General features: G+C 36.1%; 1 protein-coding gene across 3 annotated transcripts; it reads right to left on the bottom strand.

The window, feature by feature from the left end:
* Positions 1 to 1,337: 1,337 nt before the first annotated feature.
* On the bottom strand, positions 1,338 to 23,151 carry LOC146469606 (E3 ubiquitin-protein ligase UHRF1-like). 3 transcript variants are annotated; one of them, XM_085123237.1, is made up of 25 exons: positions 23,007 to 23,145; positions 20,984 to 21,141; positions 19,644 to 19,838; positions 18,564 to 18,629; positions 17,262 to 17,386; positions 16,382 to 16,460; positions 16,184 to 16,273; positions 15,691 to 15,743; positions 15,165 to 15,247; positions 14,399 to 14,458; positions 13,970 to 14,043; positions 12,319 to 12,431; positions 12,055 to 12,088; positions 11,272 to 11,361; positions 9,947 to 10,054; positions 9,149 to 9,253; positions 8,635 to 8,741; positions 7,992 to 8,079; positions 7,271 to 7,345; positions 6,388 to 6,462; positions 5,903 to 5,965; positions 4,358 to 4,484; positions 3,721 to 3,863; positions 2,720 to 2,818; positions 1,338 to 2,188 (listed from the first exon to the last, which is right to left on the bottom strand). In XM_085123237.1, the coding sequence occupies exons 2-25, from the start codon at positions 21,134 to 21,136 to the stop codon at positions 2,042 to 2,044; spliced, it is 2,352 nt and encodes a 783-aa protein (XP_084979363.1). In that variant the 5' UTR covers positions 21,137 to 21,141; positions 23,007 to 23,145; the 3' UTR covers positions 1,338 to 2,041. The 3 variants fall into 3 exon arrangements, with proteins under 3 accessions (XP_084979363.1, XP_084979364.1, XP_084979365.1); XM_085123238.1 differs by having other exon boundaries at positions 20,984 to 21,144; positions 23,007 to 23,135; XM_085123239.1 differs by lacking the exons at positions 1,338 to 2,188; positions 2,720 to 2,818; positions 3,721 to 3,863; positions 4,358 to 4,484 and adding an exon at positions 5,103 to 5,260 and having other exon boundaries at positions 5,815 to 5,965; positions 23,007 to 23,151.
* Positions 23,152 to 23,220: the final 69 nt, after the last annotated feature.

Genomic DNA, 23,220 nt, shown 5'->3' with positions numbered 1-23,220 from the left:
TGTCTCATCGAACCACACTTTGATTACTACTGATTACTACTGGCTTGTCAAAACAGCTGAGCGAGAAACTTCCGAAATTGTAAAATCGCGTTGCAAGAGTTATTACTAAAGCAAGCTGACACGAATTCCAGGTTTCTCCTTAACTCCCTGGGATACTCAGTTATCTGTTAGAAGGGCAAAGTATAAGGGAAGTATAATGCATAAAAGTATTAACAGGTTCGCCCCAGTTTATTTCTGTAACATGTTTACTCCAAGTATTACGTCTTATGATGACCTATGATCTCCGCGACGCTACCTAAAAATTGGTTTTTCCAAAGCCAAGAAATGACTACCTAAACTGTAACTTTCCCCATAGTGGAGCTAATAGTTAGTTAATAGTTTCACTCTCTGCTGTATTGAAATAGTGAAATTTTTACCGTGTGCAAATAAAGTTTTGTCGTTGTTAATCAACAATGTTCAACCGAAAAAGATGAACATTGCTGTGAACCTCATTATGAAAGCGAGGAAATGTGCAAAGCTTTTCATATGAAGATTAGTTTTGAGAATGATGTATTGATCAGTTGATGACACAGGCATACTCGGAAAAAAATCCGGGTGCTTCTATCAGGAGTCGAACCTAAGACCTTCCGATTACTAGTTCGGATGCTATCCGAGTCTCCGACGGGAATCGAGTCCACTGAGCTACTAGGAAGTCATGGCGGACTGGGCTATACACACGCAAACACTGAGCTCATGTCACACGTGTCCTACATACTGCTAGGATAGGTATAGTCGAGTATCGAGTGGTGGTCAAGAAAGAACGATGGTAAATTTTACTTCAAGCGCGTCTATCGTTTTGTAACCGTCCCTTTTGGCAAGCTACGTTTGATCTTGGGTAAGGGGGTTAATTTCTAAAGAAACTGTGGTGCTGCGTCTGTCGGTAGTGGAAACACAACGTTTGGTTTTATCAAGAGTTAATAAAACAATTTGATCATCGAAAAGAATTTCGAATGCTGATGTTTCGAACGTCAGCCCTTCGTGAGAGTGAATCGAAGAGCTGACGCCCGAAACGTCAACACTCGCATCTCTTTTACGGTGGCCAAATAACTTTATAAAACCAACCATACATTTGATCTTGATTACAAAATTTCCAAGATGTACAGAATAATCATGGCTATGCACACTATATGTGTGAGTTCTTCTGGAACCGTGATCCGACTCTGGATCGGAAAAGAGTTTCTCATCTGCACAATAAAGAACCACACGTTACAGCAGCAAGCTGGATGAGGATCACAGTCAGCTTTGGAGTCAGAGACGTCTTAACTGATTGCACATATAATGGCACTAATAGACAACAGTTAATGAATGCAAAGTGGGTTTTATTCTGTAATAAAAGGTAATAATAGTTACATCAATGTTTAAAAACGCTAAATTGACGACAAAAGAGCAAGTCCAATATCAATTTGGACCCTGGCTTAAATTGTCCCCTAGTACAAACTTCAAATCCGCTCCTAACAATTGTATTAAAAATATGAAAATACAACAAACGTTCAGCAACGCACACTCAAAAGATCTTACTTGAACAGCCCCTTAAGCCACGAAAAACAGATTGATAAACAAGCAAACAATGATGCTCATAGATTTAATCCTTACGTACACGTTCCGTCATAAAAGGGGTGGCACATTCTTCACTTCACAGCTTTGATTTTATGAAATCCGAATTCCAGTCTACATCATTTAACCCACTTTTTAAGGTGATCTTCCTGGGAGGTATGCTTTGAAATGTAATTAAACCGAAATATCATCTCACCAAAAGTAGAGTTTGTAATGTTTTCAGGAAACCTCTCTTCAAAAATTAATCACTTTTCTTTGGTAATGTCAAACGGTCGCAGACATGATGCTTTTCAGCTATGAGGGCTTAACTGGCTGTTTGACAAGTATGGGTAGAGGTAGAACTCTCTAAATGCCCGATCACAGGAAACGTTTGTTCAAAGTTAAGGTGGCAAGTAAGCATGGTCACAACTGCTATCTAAAATTAAACAATGTAAACGTTTGGCTCCTGTCACCGTCCCTTGGTGTAGCCGGGGAACAAATGATTAAGAGCAGCATCTAAACAACTATTGACTGCCAGTTTGTAATTTTTTCCAAGCTCTGCGCGGCAAGCTGGACAACAGAACACCTCTGCTTTGAATGAGCGCTGCAGACAGCCCTGATGAAAGAAATACGAGGTTTTAACATCAGTATGATGTGGGAGGAAATCACTTTTAAAGCAATTTCAAACGAACATTTTATCCACTTCCTCTTCTTTTCTTGATATGATTGATTGATTGATTGACCTCACTGGATTACTGGCAGTAACTGGCTGACAAGACTAAGTGTCAGACCAACTGCCTGCCTGCCTGACCTTCAGACAGACAGACAGACAGACAGACAGACAGACAGACAGACAGACAGACAGAAAAAGTGCCTCACTGATTGACTGGTAGAATAGCTCATGGATTGACTCACTGACAACGTCCATGATTCACTGAAAGTCATAGTCATAGCCATAGCCACAGTCAGTCAGTCAGTCAGTCAAACCCAGAGCCATAGCCATAGTCACAGGCATAGTCATAGCCATAGGTGCAGTTAGTCATAGTCAAAATCATGGATAGATCCAGCCAAGATAAAGGGGATACCATGGCAGTTACTGTTGACAATACATACTTTCCTTCCAAAACTATAAGTCAAAAACACTCACCTTGCAGATATTATGAAAACACTTTGTGGTTATTGGTAGACAAACGACATCCTGGCAACAAATGCACGTGAATGTCTCTTCCACTTTTTGTATAAATGTCTACAAGGGGGAGAGAGAAAAAAATCATCCATTACTTGCTTATTGTTGTTGGCTGTAAATGCAAGATTAGTAACTGCTGGTCAGTACAAGGACTAATTATTGGCCATTTCAAGGTTGAGCAGGGGAGTGGGTCCAGTAGCACATTTTATCCAATTTATAAATTGACACCACCATATCGAAGACCATGTTAATCTTAGTCATTTGACCAAGTTTGGTGCTGTTTAGGTGAAAAACAACCAAGTTATCGACCTTAAAAGATGGTTCCAAATTCAAACAAAAAACTCTTATTTTGAGACCGCAAATGCCAAAACCAAAACCATATGAACTCTAAAATTTTTTATTTCTATGATATACTTAAAAATTGATAAACAGTGATTTTCAACTCAGATTTCTTCGAAATAGTAGATATATGACAGGATTTTACAGAGGTAACAAATATGAGAAACTTTTAAAGAATTTGTATGGTTTAATTTCAGTCCATAACTTGGTTGTTATTCACCTAAACAGCACCAAACTTGGTCAAATGACTAATTACATTTTACACCGAACGTTATTACAGTTTGCGTTACTATTACATTTTGTGGCAAAAAGTTGTAACATTTTGCGTCACTATTACATTTTGTGGCGTAACAACTATGCTTAACGTGGTCTCCCATACTGGGGTGTCAATTTAATTTTGCGTAAAAATTTTCAACTTGACCCAGTCCACTGCTTTACCTCAAAAAGGCCAAAAAAATTTACAAATAATTTTGCTGTCAGATTAGAAGAAAAGTTGTCTGTTTCTGTTCCTCATGGATCCAAACTGAAGAACATTTTTGTCATTTAGTCCCTGGCCACTGAAACCTCTGAAAAAGCAATTCCAAGGCATAAATACTTGTACGTAGGTTAGCATAAATGCTTACAGGGTAGTCTTGTAATGCTGTTGTTACTTCACTCCAGAGCTTTTCGTTTGCTGTATCAGCATGAAGAAGAGCTTTTGTTTCTTCTGGTAATTTGTAGCTTTTTTTCTTTGCTGGCGGTGACTTAGCTGGGCTTGTTTCACTTTCTGAAAACAAAATCAAAAAAATTAAAAAAATTCCAAAGAAAAATAAAAATTTCATACTACATATTGTACTTATATATTAACAAAGAACATTTTTACTGTTAGATGTCACCTCTTTAAAAAGTCAATTAGTTTAATAGGTTCATTAGCTGGCTTTTTGAGATACTGTACTGGATTCAATTTCTCCTTTCAAGCAGTAAGCATGTCAGATGTAATGAAATGTGGAGAAGGCACAAATAGAACATTAGCATTAATCTATTTTGAGCTCAATTCAAAAATTGGTATCCTGCACATATTCAAAATTAAAAACTCACCAACAAGTTAAACATAAAAAGGTGACATAATTTAGGCCTTGGCTACCAAGTGATGCGTGTTGGCAAGTAAATTTACACCTCACATAGCCCAAGGACTAGTTAGTGAAAAAGATAAGGTCAAGCTCTATTATGGTTGAGATTAATATTATTATACCAATGAAGGACATCGCTTAAGTGACAAACCTTCATCTCTTTTTCGTTTGCCTTTTCCTTTGCCTTTCCCCGATTCCTTGTCCTGTTCTTTATCTTTTTCCTGTTTCTTTTTTTCCTCCTCTTTCTTGGCTTGTGCTTCCAAATATCCTTCAGGGTACTGAAAAAAAATACTGGTCTTCTTACTCCATGTATCTTATGTCTTAATGTTAACAAATAACAATTGTTGTTATGGATCAAGAAGAAAGTCAGACGTGGAGTCTTTGCCTAAGGACGGTGCCTACTAATACAGAAGTATTTTTGTGTGGTTTATGGCTGTGTGAGGAAAGCAGATCTTACAAGGGTTATTGAAATCCAAAAAGAAAATTGGGGGTAACCACCCATTTTTTAGAGATAATTAAGCAACAATTATTCTAAAAAACAGTAAAATACAAAGCAATGTATGGCGTTTTTTTCCAAATTGAAGCTTTATTATCTCTGAAAATGCATGGTTACCCCAAATTTTCTTTTTCAATACCAAGAGCACTTGTTAAGTTCTGCTTTCTCCGCATAATTTTAAACTGCACAAAAATATCCCTGTATTTCTAGGCACCACCCATAGGAAACCCAAGTGTCTCGAGATACGCAAAACGTATGCGCAGTACCGTCGTTAAGGGCAGGTGGGAAAGTGTTCTGTCACAAGCTAAAAGTTGTATGCTTTTACACAAGGTTTTCTTTGTCTACAATTTCATGCCATTAACTTATTGTCGCTGTCAAAAGCCTCATCTCTCTTGGAAAAGAATTCTTAAAAAATTCAAAGCTTAGAATTACTGTTTCCAGCCCTGAACAAAATGATATACCAGAACTTCTGATAATTATCTATTTCATTGGTAATACTACAGTTGCATTTGGTTTGCTTTACAAAGTTACATGTAACCAACATAATATGATAGTGAGCTGAATACTGGAACTATAAGGTTTTTTTTAGGTTTTTATTATTATGCACAATTACATGAATGTGAAAAGTAAAATGTGCACAGTGACCAAAGGAGCTTAGGCTTTCGAGTTGGTCACTGCCACGTGCAACTAACTGGCGTATAACGTGCAACTAACTAGAGCAAAAAAAAAAAAAAAAGTAAAGAATAATAAAAATGATAATATTGATAGTGAGGGCAGTACCTTTTAGATACCCAATATTCATTCAGTATTTAAAAGGTACAATTTGTACTGCTTGTAGAAGCTATTATATGAGAGCTTTTATAATTTAGAGGGTATTTTTTTCCCAAATTTTAGACCCTGCAAATGCAAAAGGGGCAGCTCCATAATTATTATCATCATCCTCAGCCAATGAAAATTAAGGTTTGATACAAATCTGGTGTTGTAGCTATGAACTTCAGAGGGAAGAGTTAGGGTTCCTTTGAAAATGTTAGGAATATTAGTAGTATTGTTAGTAATTTTATGTGTGAAAAGGGCCACTTTAAATTTGTAAATGTTTTCAAGTGTAAGAATACCTAAGAGATTTAAGTATAGCTGACCGTTACAAATTGGCAGAAGACTAATTTTGAAAACACTAGCTATTTTAGTTAAAATTTCTCTTACCACTATCTTTAAGCCTAAATCCTGTATTAACTTCTTTCCTTCCTTGGTCCATGGCGCTGGTGTCTGTTAATATAAAGTGGATGTATTAGCTTTAACACCAACAACACCAGGTAAGCACTGAATAAATTTCATCTCTTGGTAGAGCGTGTCCTTCCACAATAATATTGTTAAAAACATTGTCCACATTGGAGGTTTTACCAACAAATCTAACGGTATGCTTTGTATCCTTATTAAAGGGTCCACAATGTATTAAATAATCTATGACTGTAAATCACAGAGCCCTTTCCAAGTTTGCTAAAGCCACGAAAATCATTTACAATGAAACAAATGTTAGGCAATTTTAGAAGCAAAATTAAGGTGATTGGTCATCAAGATCTTCAAGGCAAAGGCTGAGTCATCTTGTGCTTGCAACAACACTACATATGACACACTGTAGAAGATTTTCTTGTCCATGTGATATCCATCTTTCTACTCATGTACATTACCTCGTCATCTCTGTGCAGTAGGTACCTCCACACAATAAATCCTGATTTACCCTTCTCTGGCCAGTATTTCACAACCTGACAGAGAAAGACGCACATTATCTTGACTGTTTTAGAAAGCTAAGCAACCTGTTCTGTCTACAAGGTTTCTAAAGTTATTGTCAGTGGTATATGGCAAAAAAATGTTTATGTGGAAAACAATTTTCTCAGAAACACACCAATCAAAAAGAAATATCAAGCAATCAATCAATCTTTGTCATGGGTAATGCAATAAGCGACATGGATAGCTGTTTTATCACTGCGGAACTTAAGAACAGATGTTTGTGGGCCACAGTTGTTAACCGGAAGTTACATTGTTTCCATTTTGAGGCTTTCTAGCGCTATTTCATCTGTCATGCAAAGTCACCAGACTCCAAAACAAGAGTTACTCATCCCTTTTAATTGTCAAGAACACCAAAACAAGTAAATAAAAGAGAATGTTGCATGAACATCAAGTTGCTATCTGTGGTTCACAAATGTCTGTGTTTAAGTTCCTTATTTTTTGCCGTTGCAGCCACTTACCCGTGAATGTACCCATTTATTATTAAATTTGAAGCAGGGTCCAAGGTTCCAAGCATCTTTTAAAACACAAGTGCTAATATGGAGCTATCTTTTTCAAAATAAAGATTGGCAGGCTAAGATGGCCTCTGTTTTTTTGTTTTTAAAGCCTGCCGATTCTGTCAAATCACCAAAGTGAACAAAGCTCATACAGCCTCAAGGCAAATGAATAATTCAAACTTCTACATAACACCCCACACCCTCCTCTATCAAGCCCCACTCTCTTCTTCCAACAAAGATATCTAGGCACTTAACAGAACTGTTATGGTAGTTGTATTAAATTTCATACCTTGTATATACCATCATATCTATTTCCATCAGCCGGAGCATATTTTGAGTGTTTGGCCAGCTTGCTGCTCCTCACCTGTAGGTTGAGACATGAATCAGGTCAATCAAAAGCCATTCTACTTACTTAGGGTCACTCATTAAAAGACAGTTTAGACGGTGTTTAATAAAACTACATTCCAGATAAGTCATTTTCAATTTTGCCAACAGTCAAATCTTCTGCCAACAGTAACAAGAGGGCTTGCATCCCAGACTAGAAAACTATTTGTCTACACGTGAACCACTTATAAACAGATTTGGAGGCCCAATGATTGTCTTAAGCCATGGTCTAAGATAGACTCTGTTTAAATAACTGGCCCTTAATGTGTAAGTATTCTGGGGCTGTAAAACAATATGAGAGGTATAGAGTAAGAGCTGTAACCTGCAACACCTGTAATGGCTGAATACCTTTAACTGGGCCCTTGATGTTACAGGTGATCTAGACTGTCTGATTATTTTACTGAGAAACCAACAACTTTGTAATTCATGGTGTGAAGCTCAGTGTAACAATAATATTGTGGCTCAAATTTTAATGAGAGCTCCCTGAGACTGTGTAGACACTTGTAAGTTTTGCTACAGTACCCACACACCTTTGCGCTCTTTACAAAGTAAAGACTACTAAGTTAAATATGGGTTGGCAAAAATACACAAGTACATTAAACAAGTACCCAATGCTTAATACATACCACCCTCACAGCTTTCCCTTCCCTCCAATTTTTGGCTTTGCCTCCTTCCTTGTCATTCAGTGGTGCAGCACAGTTTTTCGCAAGTGCCCTGAAACATTAAGAATACACTGACTAGTAAACGACTGTCAACAAAAGACAAAATATAATACTACAACGTTAACTTGCTGGTTGCAATTAAGGCATAAGCCAATAAGACCATGCTATACAGTGAACTCCCTTTATTGTTGACACCCTCGGGACCGCGAATTAGTGTCCTTAATAGCAAGAGTCCATAATAGCAAGAATTTATTTCAGTCAAATGTGGGTAATTTATTTTTGCTGGGGATTTAGCTGCTGTCTGTATTATTGGAGTGTCCGTATTAGCGAGGTGTCTGCAAGGCAAGAGTTGACTGTACACACTATGTGGGAAGAAGATAATAGATAAGATAATAGACCAAAATTAATGAAGAGTAGTGAATTCTGTCTAGTGCATAACGAACACCCCTGGGATCAAGCCTCACATGTTCAACTAACCGGGAAGCAGGGCTTTCAAAGTCGCAAGAAGGCAAAACTAGCACTTGGCACTGTGATAGTGCTCACCTGTCTGGAAAAGTTACAACCTCAGAGCATTTGCCAAACTTATAAATTCCCTGGGAGATCTTACCTATTCATTTTTGTAAGTGTTTGATCACATGACTGTTCAGCTGTTCTCTTATTTCCAGAGAGATCTCTCCCACCACTGCCAGTGTAAAAGAACTCATCCCCATTGTCCTTGAAAACAAAATGGCAACATAACATAATTTTCCTGTTTCTGGAGTGTTCGGAGTCAATTCTACGGTTGATGGTTAACATTTCACTCAACTGAGAGACATTAGAGGCAGCTGAAAAATTTAAAATCTTTACCTGATTAAATGTTGAGTTGAACAACATTAAACATTATACTGACTCTACAAACTTAAAAAATTATCCAGATTATTAAACAAGAGGCCGCAAGTTATGAAAATAACTGAATTGAATCCCAAAGGTGAAATGTTTTGTTTTCTAAAACGTACCACAGAAATACGGAGAAATCAGTGAGGGGAACAAAGAACAAGGTTTAATTTTGCAGCTGTGAGAAAGAGAAGCAAAATGTTTGGCATACATGGATTCAGGGCCTACCGTCCACTTAGTTAACTCACCAAGTCGTCTTCATATCCACCAGCAAGCACAATTGAGTAAGCACCGTCAGAATCTCTGCCATGAATCCCACTGACATGAGGACGGTGGATTCCTGCTTCACTCACCTGAAGATATAAGGTAAACTTGTCATGAGTAAACATAGACTTTGCATCTTAACTTTGAATTAACTGTATAGTCAGTATTAAAGGGAAAATCAAAAGACAGACAGTTAATTAAAGCCTTGCATATTCAGCTAAACCCCTAAAAATTCTTAGATTCCTAGATCTTTCCAGCAAAACAACTTAGCCACTGCTGGACACGCTTTCATTTGCCTTTAAATTGGAAACTGGAACATGCTAAGAAAACAAAAATGAAACTTATAAGATTTTAAATTTGGGATTGTGCAGAGTGTGGTTCCAGGAATTAGATACTCCGACCACAGAAGGGTATTTTGGATTGAAACCCCTTGTTAACCCTCTGGAAATTCTACTATAACTTCATACTTTCCCAATTCAAAGAATTAAGCTTTAGATGCCCCCTTTCCTTCCAATAACCTTCCATGGGGGAGTACAGTGTGCACATTTCCTGGAACCACAGATTATAACTTTCATTTCCAGTAACTGAAATTTGGCCTTCTCATTTGGCCACTAAGCTTTCACACCTAGGGACAAAAATATAGTCAGAACATGTCTTTAACACCATCAGTTCTTATTACAACAGAATGATGTTCCGGTTACATAAAACGCCCCTTTGACACTACATTTATCAATTAACCCAGTCTAATAATAATTAACTTTATTATAGACAGTAGGACAAACCTGAACTCTGAACTTCCAAGCAGAACCCACAGGCACACCAGGAATAGGTCCAAAATGGTTTGGGGGTACTATTGAACAAACTTTAGTGCGACCGACACACGCCATACCCTACAAAACACAATACACTAAAACCAGTCAGGAAAAATATCTTGAATTACACTGATACTTACCAGTGTATTATTTTAAAGTACATTATTTTTTTCAGAAATGATGCAAAATTGGATAGTTACCTTAGTTAAAAACCCGAGAAAAGCATGATGTTTCCAGTCAGAAAAATTAGGTTTTTTTTTGTTGTTTTATAGAAGATAGATAGTGGTTGGTGATCATTGGAGATTCCAGATAATAAATACAGTGCTTTGATTTAGATTGGGCATTTAAGTTCAGATACCATGCAACAAGAGTAAGAGTTCAACTCTAGAAGGTGAGCAGATCTTTCTCTTGGTAATGGTTTTTTTTTTTTTTGGCTTTATTTTATGGGGTCACTTCCATTTTCTTTTCAGCCCAAGAGAAACCTCTTCAGAGGAAAGTGTCAAAATTATATGCAGAACCCAGAAACAAGAAAGACAAGTTACCTCTTACAGAGTATTTCCACTCTTACCAACTCCTGATGACTATTAACCTTGTTTGACTTGACTTTAATAAAGAAATAAAAAACGCGCCAAGTGCATTGTTGAGTTATATAAGCACGCGGGAATTTTTAAGAACACGAGAGAAGTGCAGAGAGTGCCTCTCTGCACTTCTCAAGTGTTCTTAAAATTTCCAAGTGCTTAATATATAACTCAACAATGCATGAGGAACAAGTTTTTTATTTCTTTTATAAAATATAAACAATCGCAACTCCTCAGACAAGTGCGAATTTTAATGAATCAACATCAAGTTTCTCCTTACACGAGATAACGCGTAATTTAATAGTGCGCGCTCTTGCTGATCACGACGGCATGCGACAGCGCAATCAAGTAAAAAGTCAAACTGTTCTAGTTTTTCGTCACGTTGTAAGCAAGTTCAAGAAGTTAACTCCAAGTCAAGTTTAAGTTTTAAGGTGTTAAGAGACAAGTTGAAGTTAATTAAAAGTCTAGAAACAACAGTACAAGAGACTGTTCTTTGCAAATCGCTAGAGTGACAGCGCATTCTGTCTCTGAATTTCTCAGATTTTTCCCAGGCAAAAAATCTGACGTGTGCTCCGTGCATATGTTCAATTATAATGCACGCACCATACGTATGCTTCGTGCATTGTGGAGTTATACAGAACTCAGTTTGACCAATCACAGCGCTTGCTTGACCCTGGCTATTTTATAATAACACTATAAAAAGCCATGCAGACTTACCTTGCCCCAGTCTCTGTTTGCAGTTGAATTTGAAGATGCCATCTTTTGTTTCTTTTTGCTTTCCCTCAACTTCTCGCCAGCATGGATGACCTAGGAATTAAAATCAAGACTTTCCTCAACACTCTTTCCAGTTTCCTTTGTAACCATACAGAGGACTTTACATAATTATATTAGTATGATTATTCAACGATCCAAATAACACCAAGAACATTACAAGCAAAACCACAGCCCCCTCAATCTTGATCATTTTAAATGACATAGACAGGCCATTTCCAAGTTGCTGTGAGCCTCATTATGAAAGTGAGGCAAAGTGCAAAGCTTTTCATATGCAAATTGCAAACAAAACTAATTTTCATATGAAAAGCTTTGCACTTGGCCTCATTATCATAATGAGGTTTAAAACAAAGTCAGAAATAGCCTATTGTTGTCCAGATTAATCTGAAATACTTTCCCACTGGATTCCTCTACAGGCAATATTTTACTATTTTTGCCACTTTTTCCCTATTACATGTATTATATTCAAAATGACCAAAAAATATAAACTAGTCCACAGAAAAATGGATGTTAGTTACTAAAGGAACTGTGGTGCTGCATAAGTGGGGAGTGGAAACAAATGTTTGGTTTTATCAATACAGGGAATTGATTCACTTCAACAAAGGGCTAATACTCGGAATATCAGCACTCAAATCTCTTTATGATGGCCAAATTACCTTTAGTTATCAAATCTGTTCATAGAACTAAACATTAGTCCATGAAAAGTTTTAAACAGCTAGCTTCTCTCACCTCCGATGTGTCATTCTTACACAGTGGGCAATACCTATAAAAAAAAAAAACATTACATTTGTGTGGGTGAATAAAGATTGTTGTTGCTCTTGATTCTGATGATGACGTCCACTCACGTTGTAAACAAAAACATCACTCAATGCCACCAACATCAATTAGCAGTCCTTCTCAAGTCAGAACACTTACCCAGGCAATCATTATTATTACTTCATCAACTTACAAAACTGCTCAATAATCAATGCCAGAAAGACAGACAGTGCTTACCATTCATCATCATCGGGGATTTTTTTCAGTGGAGGAACCAAACAGTAGATGTGATAAGCCATATCACATTCATCACAAAGCAGTTGGTCACCTGGGTTTTCCTTTCCACCACACTGTGATACAAAAAAAAAATCACTTTATTTAAGTGTCAATGTCTTTATCGCAGAGCACTCATTGACGAGATTTCCAAATCATATTGGAATTTAGTATAAATCTACTAGTGTTCTATCACGAATGCCGTTCTCTGATTGGCTACGGTACTCGCTATCTATTCTGTGATAGATAGTGAGTAGCGATTTTCAACAAAATGGCGGCCGCTTCTTCGCGTTTTCGAAATGTCTGCGATGAGGAAATAGATAATTTACTTGTTTAGTTTTGAACAACTAGTAGATTTATACTAAAACAATTAGATTATTGGCTCTCGATTTCTATATTTTATATGAAGTTATAAAAATATCAAGACAAGATGCCTGCTATACTGGCATTAAGCGTGATGCTGGGGCTGATTCATGTATTCCAACTGTATGTTTCGCCGATTGATAAAACTATCCTTGCTAATGGAATAGTTTGAGTCACGACGATCACGTTACGTTGTTTCCCTTGTGTTACGCGACTTTTGAAATTCTATTACGATAACGTAAGCTTCTCAATGACCTCTTTTCAGTCTCGCGTCGTGGTCTAAGACTGTCAAACAAAGCACGATTCCTTCGCCATGAACTCACTAATTTCCACCGTTTTTAATGTCGAGTGTTTCTTAGAAGTTATTCTTTCGATTTGCCGCTTCAAAATGGTGAAATTGCTGTTTGAAAACGGCACACTTGAGTCCAGAATATGTTATAAACAATATGGTACCACAATTTAATGCAGTTTTAATGAAGAAATCAAATGATGCGTTGACGTCACACAGGTAAGGGTGAGTGGGTCCCCTCCCTAGCGATATAAGCGACAAGAATGGATTTTGATTGGCCTGCTGTTGTTGAAGACAATCAGAACAATACATCCCGAGTAGGAGAGGGGAGAGCTTAATGAATAAATTAATGTACCGATTTGTAACTACGATGAAGAAAAAAAAAAAAAAAGAAATCGACCCGTTTTTAGACACGGTATGCCCCCTCAGGGCATCCCGCGTAAAAATTTACCTTGGGTGATCATATCCTTAATTCTGACATGACCTCAGGGATTGAATAAGCATTGATATTACAAGGAGAAAATTGATATTGATAATAATTTGTTAGGGCTTACAGTGTTAACAAAGAGAATGAAAAGAAAGAAAAAACTTTGGATTCCTGTTGAGGACTCAGATAAATTTCTTTGTCTCATGCAATCATGAGATGTTGAATAATACATCTTTCTTTTTCTTTAATTAAATTATACAGCTGTATAGGGTGACTGCATGAAACTAAAATTTTTGTCTTGTATGAGGTAAAAAAGATTATACACGTAGGTTCTGAAAACAGTAGCACATCAAGACAAAAATAATAACATATTTTTATTAAGTAATGATATTATAAATAAAAGTTAGATGCAAATCACTTGCCTGGATTAAACTGTTAATGGTTAACTTTTGAATCCCAAACAACTACATGATTAGTGCATTGTTTTTAAAATCAATGGAATAATTGAACACCATCAAAATGAATGATAAACATACCTTGTGGCATGCACAATGTTTGCATAGTTTGTTTGGGTTATCTTTACAGTAGCTACAGTCAGGTTTCACTTGGCCTAAGTCCAAAGGTAAAATATACAGAAATCAACACAATGAGACAATTTTATTCTGTTACAAGTGCACCTGAACAACCTGTGAAATTTGTTTTTAACAAGGCAGTCTTTTTCTTGATTCTTTAATAACATACTGTCTTGTAATTTTCTCTGTTCTCTATCTATAGCTCTAGATCTATGTGCTATGAGCACATACAAACACAATCTATTGCATTAACCTGTAATCAATCCACAATATTGATAAATTTCTCTGTTCGCCACTTCCTGAATTTCCTTGACGAATCTAGGTGCATGTACTGTACATGTATAATCAGTCTGAAAAGAAGTCAGTGAGATCAATAATATGTAGTGTACATACGTTTAGCTGGTGAATTTCTTCCACTTAGTGGACTCGATGATTCTCCTGAACTGCTTGGATCTGTAATGCAAAAATAAAAAGATAGCTTATAATACACACTACTCACTACTCAACAAAAAAACTAAAACATAAGAACCATCAAATTGCTTGCTTAATGCCCATGTCACCCAGAATACCTAAACAGATATCAGATTTTTTTTTTCAAAACAGAATCTTTTCAAGCAGATAATTATTAGTACTTTTGCAAAGAAAGTACTTCACAACACCAGGGGTGTCAAAAGAGGTTGGTTGCTAATGAAAATCACCACCTTTTTCACTATCTTGACCAGCTTGTATTAGTTATATTAAAAGAAATTTTATAAAAGAATTTTTAAAAGAAATTTTCTTTGTAAAGCCAGCTGTCTACTTCAGAATTTTCTGACAAATTATCCTGCAACACAAATTATTCGTCGCATTTTTTTTTCATAATTTAACCAAGAATGCAAAGACAACATGTATATTGAGTTTATCCATTATCCATTTTTTAAGTTGTATAGTACATACTAGCTAGCCAGACTTATTAAAAGAAAACATGCTTTGTTACAAAAATGCTTATCAGACTGTAAAAAACAGATCAATCTGAGAACAATTATTAAGATTAAAGCAATGCCTTGTGTGATGTGACAGGAAACAAAATAATTTATTATGATAAATGAGTTAAAAAAATAACATTCTGTAAGTATGATGGACACTAGATTCATGACAAAACACTTGATTACGGTATTACCTGGAGGGCTTTCAATCTTGAAGATCTCTTTGTCTATAAATTTGAGTCTAAACTCCTGAGCAACTGTGTCATCTGTATTAGTTCTTAATCAAATTTTAAGAAAAAGCACGAACATTAACATTCTAATATTAACTTATTAAAATTGTTCTATGTGATTTAGAGTATACAAAACTCAACACTAATAATTTATGGACCCAGTACAAAAAGAACGCAAGTGCTGATTTGGTCTCAGCATCAAAAATTCCTCTAAATGCTCTAATTTGGCATACACACAGAAACATAGTTCCATGTCTACTTTGTAATTTGAGGGCCTGAATTTGCCCAACAAGCTTATCACTTTAGCCTCAAAATTGAACCAACTGTTCAGTGATGTTTGAAATTATTTCTTTCAAGTTTAAACAAAAGTTCTAATAAAACAACAACTCACTTAGAACTTTTGTCTTCATTTAACATAGAAGAGAAGGTTTTCTCAAGCCACAAAACATTCCACAGGTTCCTTTTTATCGCATTTAAAAGAGATTCTTACCCTAAAATTAACTTTGCATAAAGTTCTCTGGTATTTCTTGTTGGACCATCATACTGTCAAATTAAGTTTAAAGGAGAGATTACAAAGTAACAAGATACATGTTGGAGGGAGTAATTGACAGTTGACTTTGTTGAATTTAACAAGATTAGTGTGCATGTATTTTAATTTATGAATTAAAACGGCCACAGTTTCTGTCTGGAAAAGATTATAGCACATCATGGATACTCTTCCTGTGATGACCTAGAGAGAAACCAAACCATAGGGGCAGGGGGAAAAGACTATCAGTGATTTGAGTGAGAGGAATGAAGTATGACTAGGCTCTTTAGCGGAGGAAATACAGAAATACAATTGAAAAATTTTATACACGACCACAGAAATTGGTCAGTGATCCAAATCAATATGATCACTCAACTTATTTTTCAAAGATTGTAGCAGTCACAGTGATCGGTGAAAACCAGCCTTTAAAAGCCTTTGCTTTTGTTAATCTTTTTACCTTTTTAGTGATTTTGACATCATACCAGTAGCCCCTCTCATCGGGCTCATCAGGATTATAATTTGCCATTACTACTTGGTCAACCAAAATCTTGGCAAAAGATGAAAAAAAGAAAAACAAATAATGAGAACATTCATAAAATTTCACTAGTAAATATGCAAGTCAGATGTGATTGAGAAAATGATGACATTCAGCTACCTGATCCCATGTTAGAGCTGTTCTTGCTATGGGTCTAATTGAACTTTCAGAAAGTTTGTTAATTTCATCTTCTTCATACCTGCAAATTCATTAAAATTAAATGGTCAAATGATGTCTCTTGTCACATAAAAATATCATTGTAATTATGCAATGTAATGTAACCCCTCATTTTACCCAACATGGTTTGTTTACCTATGTGAATTCCATGTTTAACTAATTGAGCAAATTATTAAATCAATGAAATTGACAACTGCATGGTGTCAGGACTGATTCTAAAATGATCTGGACATCAATCAATAGGCCATTTCCGAGTTCCTTTGAACCTTATTGTAAAAGCAAGGCTAAGTGCTGTTTTTGTTAGTTTTCATTCATATGCAAACAATTTTCATGTAAAAAGCTTTGCACTTAGCCTTGCTTTCATAATGAGGTTCACAGCAACCTTGGAAATCATGCCTATTGGTTGGTTTGTTGGTTAAGCAATTCAAAGACTGTCTGACTGACTGAACGTCATCTTCACTGCTATTGTCGTCGTCATCATCATCATCGTGCACTGTCATGTAAAGTAAGCAAAGAATTAAGAACACTTAACAGTAACTAATTAAAATTACTGACAAAGTTGTGGCCCTCTGTCACAGCAGAACTGTCATTATTAACCACCAACCTGCTAATACGACAGGTTACAACTACAGTGAAGATGACTAGCTACTCAGAGTTTCTCAGCTTGTAGCTGAATACTCTCTCAATGAAGCCAGCTACTCAAATGTCGCATATATGTACTATATGTCCTAGCCTTGATTAAATTTGAAAACAAATAACTCAATATTTAAATGATTGACTGGCTGACTCATTGATTGGTTGTTTTATGAAAATAAACTCTTACCCATCAAAGACCACATGATACAGAATGGAACTTGGGTCATTTTCATCTGCAAAAGATATGTCCACTATCTTGGCTTCAAACCATGCTCCCATGGTGGGATCTTTAGCATCTATCATTTCACCCTTCTGCGAACAAAACCATATGCACAAATGCAACATTATTCAAGCAAAACACTGCAACTAGCATACACTAATTATAACTATGAAAACTGTTTAAACCGCTTTTCAAAGTAACTTTAGTCTGTGTCTATACAATAAAATAACTAAAGATTATTATATACACACCAATGAAATATCACGTGAGCTTTTGCACAAAAACATGAAATCTTCACACATGAAAAGATCACCGTTGCTATGGTTACATAATAAATCGAACCTTTTGCAATGATTTGGTATTTCATTGGTATTTATATAATAAATAGAACATTGCATGGCCATTTTACTTGTCCCCTCGTGCCAAGGTGGCGCATAGGGCCGCATGGCCATTTGGAGATAAGAAATTTCTCTTCTCCTGTTGAAAAATATTTCACTTGTTCGCTGCACTCACTCTGAAATACTTTTCAACACTGGAAGAGAAATTTTATATCTCCACGCGTTGATGTAATATCCCCCATATTATTCTTATTTTTTTTTTAATTTATTATTTTTTTTTTATTATACCCAACAACTCTGAACACCACATCTTTGGTAATGAAGATGCTTGTCAGAAAACATACTAATTACACACAATGTACCTAATGCTACGCAGTTTCGGCCCAAACACTTAACATTTTGCAGTATTTTATTTGCAGAAATAATACACTGTATTTTGCTTTCATCAAATTGTAGTTTCAACTTTGCAGTTTGACCGTGGGCAACCCTGTCTCTACTATGAATAAATGTTGAAAAGAATCCTGGTTTAACCAAATTTTTTTTTTTTTTGACAGTGTGGTTTAGGAAGTTTTGCAGTATTTCACTTGCAGTAATAATAATTTACTTTTCATTGATGAAATTGCAGTTCAAGATTACACTTTGACCTTGGGAAAACCCTGTCTCCAATATATGAATCTGCTGGATGAAATCCAAGTGTGGTTTAATAACCTCACTTGTTTTCTTGTGTGGTTGTCAACATACAGTAATGCTGTATGCAAACGTTTACTACTGCACAATATAAGAAATAGTAGAGTTTAAGCTTGTTTTTAAACTTTAATAAGTAAACTAAGCATACTCAGCACAAATGACAAGTAAAAGCGATAGCAAAGAACTCCATGTACGAAAGCATAGAAAAAGGAAAGAGCATAATACCGTAACTCCTATTACATACTTTATAAAGGCTCTTAATAGTCTTGTCTTCTGATGTGCTTGGCTCGCTCTCACCATTTTCCATTACCTGTAAGCCAAAGTCACAAAACACAGCACAAAAATCAAAGTATAATAATTACATTATTAATGTACATGTACATGTACATGTAGATTTCTTGTTTTTTCCATGCCATGAAGAATACATGCAGAAAAACACAAAGGCAAAAAGCTGTAACATACATTAACTGCATTTTTAAGTATCTTATGGGTTGTATAATATTTCAATAATATTATTAACAATAATTATTGGTTTATACTTTAGCGTGTGTATATTGAGTTTTATTATTCAACGCATTGCAGTACAGCCCAAATATGGTTTTGGTGCACTCAATATTTGTCATTTGTACACAACGGATAACCTGCGATATATGTTATTTCATGTTTCGGGGAGAAAAATGGCTGAAAAATTAGAAAAATGGCAGCTTTCTGCAATAAAACTGTACTTTGTTATCAATGTGTTGAATGATAAAACAATTTTCCTCAGTGCTCAATCTTGCAGAATATTGCATGATTTTAGCCAACTCAGGCTTGCAGCTAAGTATCAGGTGATATTCTGTACGATTTCGCAGGACAAATAATGCACGTACAGTACATGTATATATATTTTGAGTTATATTATGCACCCAGATAAATACAAAAGCAAAATTGTTTTATAACATTGCCAGTGAAGATTATACAATTGATGATATTTCCCTCATATTATGAATATCCTCAGGCTAGTGTTCCACATAACTATCAATATCAGAGAGTCGACAAAGAATTTTGAGGGATCAATAAGTGTTTTATTCTCGAAATCTTCTTAAGTTTACCAGGAAACCAGCTTTCTTGGTTTTTTGACCTGAGACCAGTCTCTTATCTGTAACAATGTCCGCCTAATGACTTTTTCCCCTTGTGTTCATTTCTGGGCAAGCGTGTACATCTGTATACAGAAATATCAAATCACTTGCATGCTGCTAGAGTGTGATACCAAAAAAAAAAACTGATCATACTAAGCCATGAATTGAACTACCACTGCATTTCAATAAATTTCCTTTACTAGTACCTCACTGTCACTTGAAACATGGCCATTGACTTGCAAAGGAGAATCCGTTGATTTTTCATCAGATTTTTCAACTTCTTTCTGTGCTTGCTTTCGGTTATTGTTGTTGTCACCAGGTGGTGGAACTGTCCGGATCACCAATTGGACAATCTCATTCAGCCCAACATTGTAGTCAAACAACGTGTGGCCATCTTCAAGCTTTCAAAATTAACAAACAAATAATTATGAGAATAAATTCATACATGTATCGTTGAGTGGATTTATAATGCAGGCCCCATGCCAGTTGTTCAAAGAACGGATAATTTTATCCACTAGATAGGTTGGTAAGCGGCAAATAAATGTGTGCAAGAATTTGCCTATAGCCCTATAATTAGTGTATAGAGTAGAAGCGTATGTCTAATTTAAGTATGGGATTGTGTGAAAAACTTCCCAGAAGCGTTGTTTGGTATACATTTGCACCACTGGATAGCAACTTATCCACTGGATAAAGTTATCCACCCTTTGAACAACTGGGGCCTGGTGCATAAAAACATGACTAACTATACAGTCAGTCAGTGCGTATAGTATAAATAAAACATGGCATGATTTGCCGCAAAGCTCTAAAAGCTTGAATGTGCATGTATCAACCCATTTTAGCCTGTATAACTTGCCTTCAAATTTTGATAGTTCAGTACGTAACCAGTTATTAAGTTGTTTCAATGCTAACAGGTTATATGCTTCTGCAGAGTATTGCTGTAGAAGCAATAGATGGGATCTTTGTCAATGTTACATGTATTAACATTTGCATGTAATACAAGAAGAAAAAGTTGGAAACTAATTCAGCCGGTTCAGCCACTGTTTGCAGATGAAGAGGAGTTTCAGTTGCTGCTTATAAAAGTTAAATCATAGAACTCCTGAAGAGATAGAAAGAGATTGCCTACTTCGTTTGAAACTTCAAGGTGTAGTAATTGAAACATGGGAAGGCATAAACAGATTTTGTAAATGTTCATGCAAAGATAGCAACTTTCTAGCTGTTGACTTGGCTGCGATTCAAACCCCAAATCACTCAATCTATAACCTGGCACACGTCCAACTGAGTTACCGGAAAATATAAAAACAATGCAACAAGCTTTAATAAAAACAGCAACCCAAATGAAACATGTAATGAATAAAGGTTTTCAATGCTCAAGGAACAACTGCATTGAAAACTATTTCATTATTGAACAAATTCGGCAAAGCAACATTTGTAAAATAAATTAAATCTACACTGTATTTGCATGGTTGCTGTGTTAACAAGCTAACTCGCATGACACTGATGCAGACATATTGTTTTCTAAAAGCCCCAAAAGTGTTGTGAAGTTTACCTGTTTGCCTCTAAAAAACAGCCTTTGCATATTTGCTGGTACGTCAAAAGCTTTTTCCAACTTGCTCCGTAGCTCTTCGATTTTGGTGAGTTTGCTGAGCTCATCTATCTGCGAGCTTTTCTTCCCATCCATAGTTCGCACTTGAATCCACATGATGGCTGCTTGAAAATATGGACAAAACTGATTGTAATGCACAAAAATATATTTACATTTAGAACATGTTTCAGCTCAATCAGGAAGATGTTTCCTTCACAGAAATATGAAATTGGTTAAGAATTTAGACACAGTCATGAATACAATAATTACTCCTTAAACCCTGAGGCATTACCAATCCCTTATCATTCAACTACACAGATCTCACTTCCACAAAGTGAAGCACAGATCAATGTTTGTCCGACATTTCTATTTGAAAAATGATTACAAATAGAATTTTCAGCCCTATACTGTACAATATACTCAGGAGCTCACACCCATCAATTTGATCCCCAGAAGACTTTCAACACCTACCTCAAAAAGATGAAACGGTATAAAATGGCCTTTAAAAATATACTGGAATTACCTGTATTACTTTTACAGCCAGGAATGTATACCAGATGTTAAGTGTCGAGGTTTATTTTACACTAGGAAAATTTGTGATTATTTTCGAGGATCAAATCTGTAATTGGCTTAGGATATTTTGGAAGTAAATTAATTAAACTTCCATCCTTGAACAATCCCATTCAGAATTACGCTGTCCTTGAAAGATTTATTGTTAAATAAACAGAGCAGCTTTCACAGAGGAGTTGAAAAACTTGATGCAACCAAGGGAAAAATGCATGTACAAAAGTGCAGAAATGTAATCAATGGCACAATTCGATAATGCAATTAATGTACAAAGATGCAGCTCTTTTGAAAAATTTGCATATCCAATATCATATGTATTTGCAAATAAAATCCACTTGCTCTGCGATTTCCCAATAATGCCCAGTTGACTGACTTCACCAATCAGTAATGGATAAATTTTTGTTTTGACATGATTTGCATCAAACTTAGCATGACAGCCGGCTAACCACAACAATCTAAACAATTTCCTTTCTAGACTGTATGCCCAAGACTGGGTTAATGTTCACTGATGACACTTTCAATACAAAGTCAGCAAGAGAATTGGTCATGTTCCAAAAATTACTGTTTGGACAAACGGAAGGAACAAAATAGACCTCACAAGTGAGCAAATAATAAGGACAGAGCTAGTTGACACGGATTAAGATAACTGGATTTACGTTACATGTTGACCACCAAGTGCAGGGCTTGCAGGAGCAAATGATGCTCTAAAATGCAAACCACAAAAACGAATTTTTCTCTGATAACACACAAATGACACCAAAATGTCATGACATTTAGCAGATGATGTAGGACTCGTTTCATGTTGTTGCGAAATGCATGAAATTTTCATTGCGTGTTGGGATCCGGAATGGAAAAGCATGGCTTCAAGTCATTGATTTAATTAAGGTTAAAAATACAACACCCACTCACTGTATTCAAGATAAGCTTACTTGTAAATGTCAAGAAATGAAACTACTTGTACATCGAAAGGTCTTTAAACGGCTTAATAAAAGAAAATAAGGTTTGAAGGTTGGGTTGCTGCCAATTAACAATTAAAAATGTTAGTTAAAACTTCTGCTCTGCGCAAAACGATTCGCCACCAGAGCACAACAACACCTTATACCTTCTGTGGGTACATGTGAGTTCATTACGAACGTGAATTAACTCTTAATATATTTCTATGAAAACGGCTCATTTCGAACTATTAATGATATGAGAATGTGGATAATATGCGCTGGAAATACATAAACGGTAAACGACTAAGCAAGTTCGACTTTATAAGTCATCTACTGCGCTCACTTGGGATTCCCCGATCAAATCCTAAAAGGTTGTCAAATTTGCCGTCGTTGTTGATTACGTCACCTCGGCGATCAAACTATTCTTTAGTGAGCTCAACATTCGTGTACTAAAAGATCAAACAAATGAGTAAAGTTTCTCTTACCGTTTTAAGCATTCAAACCTCGTTCCGATCCTGCAAAACGTGGCCAAATCCAAGCTCAACTTTCACTGAACGCGAGCTTGCGAAAACTCGAGATGCAGAACTCGAATATTGGCGCGCAATTGGGGACCTGGGCTGAAGTCACGTGGTTCAAATTGGCGGGAACAAGGAACCTATCAGGTAACGAGGTGGGATCCTTTTGAACAGATTATCCGTT

Source organism: Pavona decussata, unplaced genomic scaffold, assembly GCF_977016875.1.
Source record: "Pavona decussata unplaced genomic scaffold, jaPavDecu1.1 SCAFFOLD_122, whole genome shotgun sequence".
NCBI lineage: Eukaryota > Metazoa > Cnidaria > Anthozoa > Scleractinia > Agariciidae > Pavona > Pavona decussata.
Note: the sequence above shows the minus strand (reverse complement) of the source record. Positions and strands in the feature narration are given on the sequence as shown.

What these genes read in the sequence shown, in the direction of transcription:
- LOC146469606 (XM_085123237.1), bottom strand. Translation starts at nt 21,136, where the DNA reads ATGTGGATTCAAGTGCGAACTATGGATGGGAAGAAAAGCTCGCAGATA. An exon ending in CAGCTCTAACATGGGATCAG is followed by an intron (nt 16,274 to 16,381) that starts GTAGCTGAATGT and finishes TCTTTTGCCAAG; the next exon opens with ATTTTGGTTGACCAAGTAGT. An exon ending in CTTGGAAGTTCAGAGTTCAG is followed by an intron (nt 9,254 to 9,946) that starts GTTTGTCCTACT and finishes TTATATCTTCAG; the next exon opens with GTGAGTGAAGCAGGAATCCA.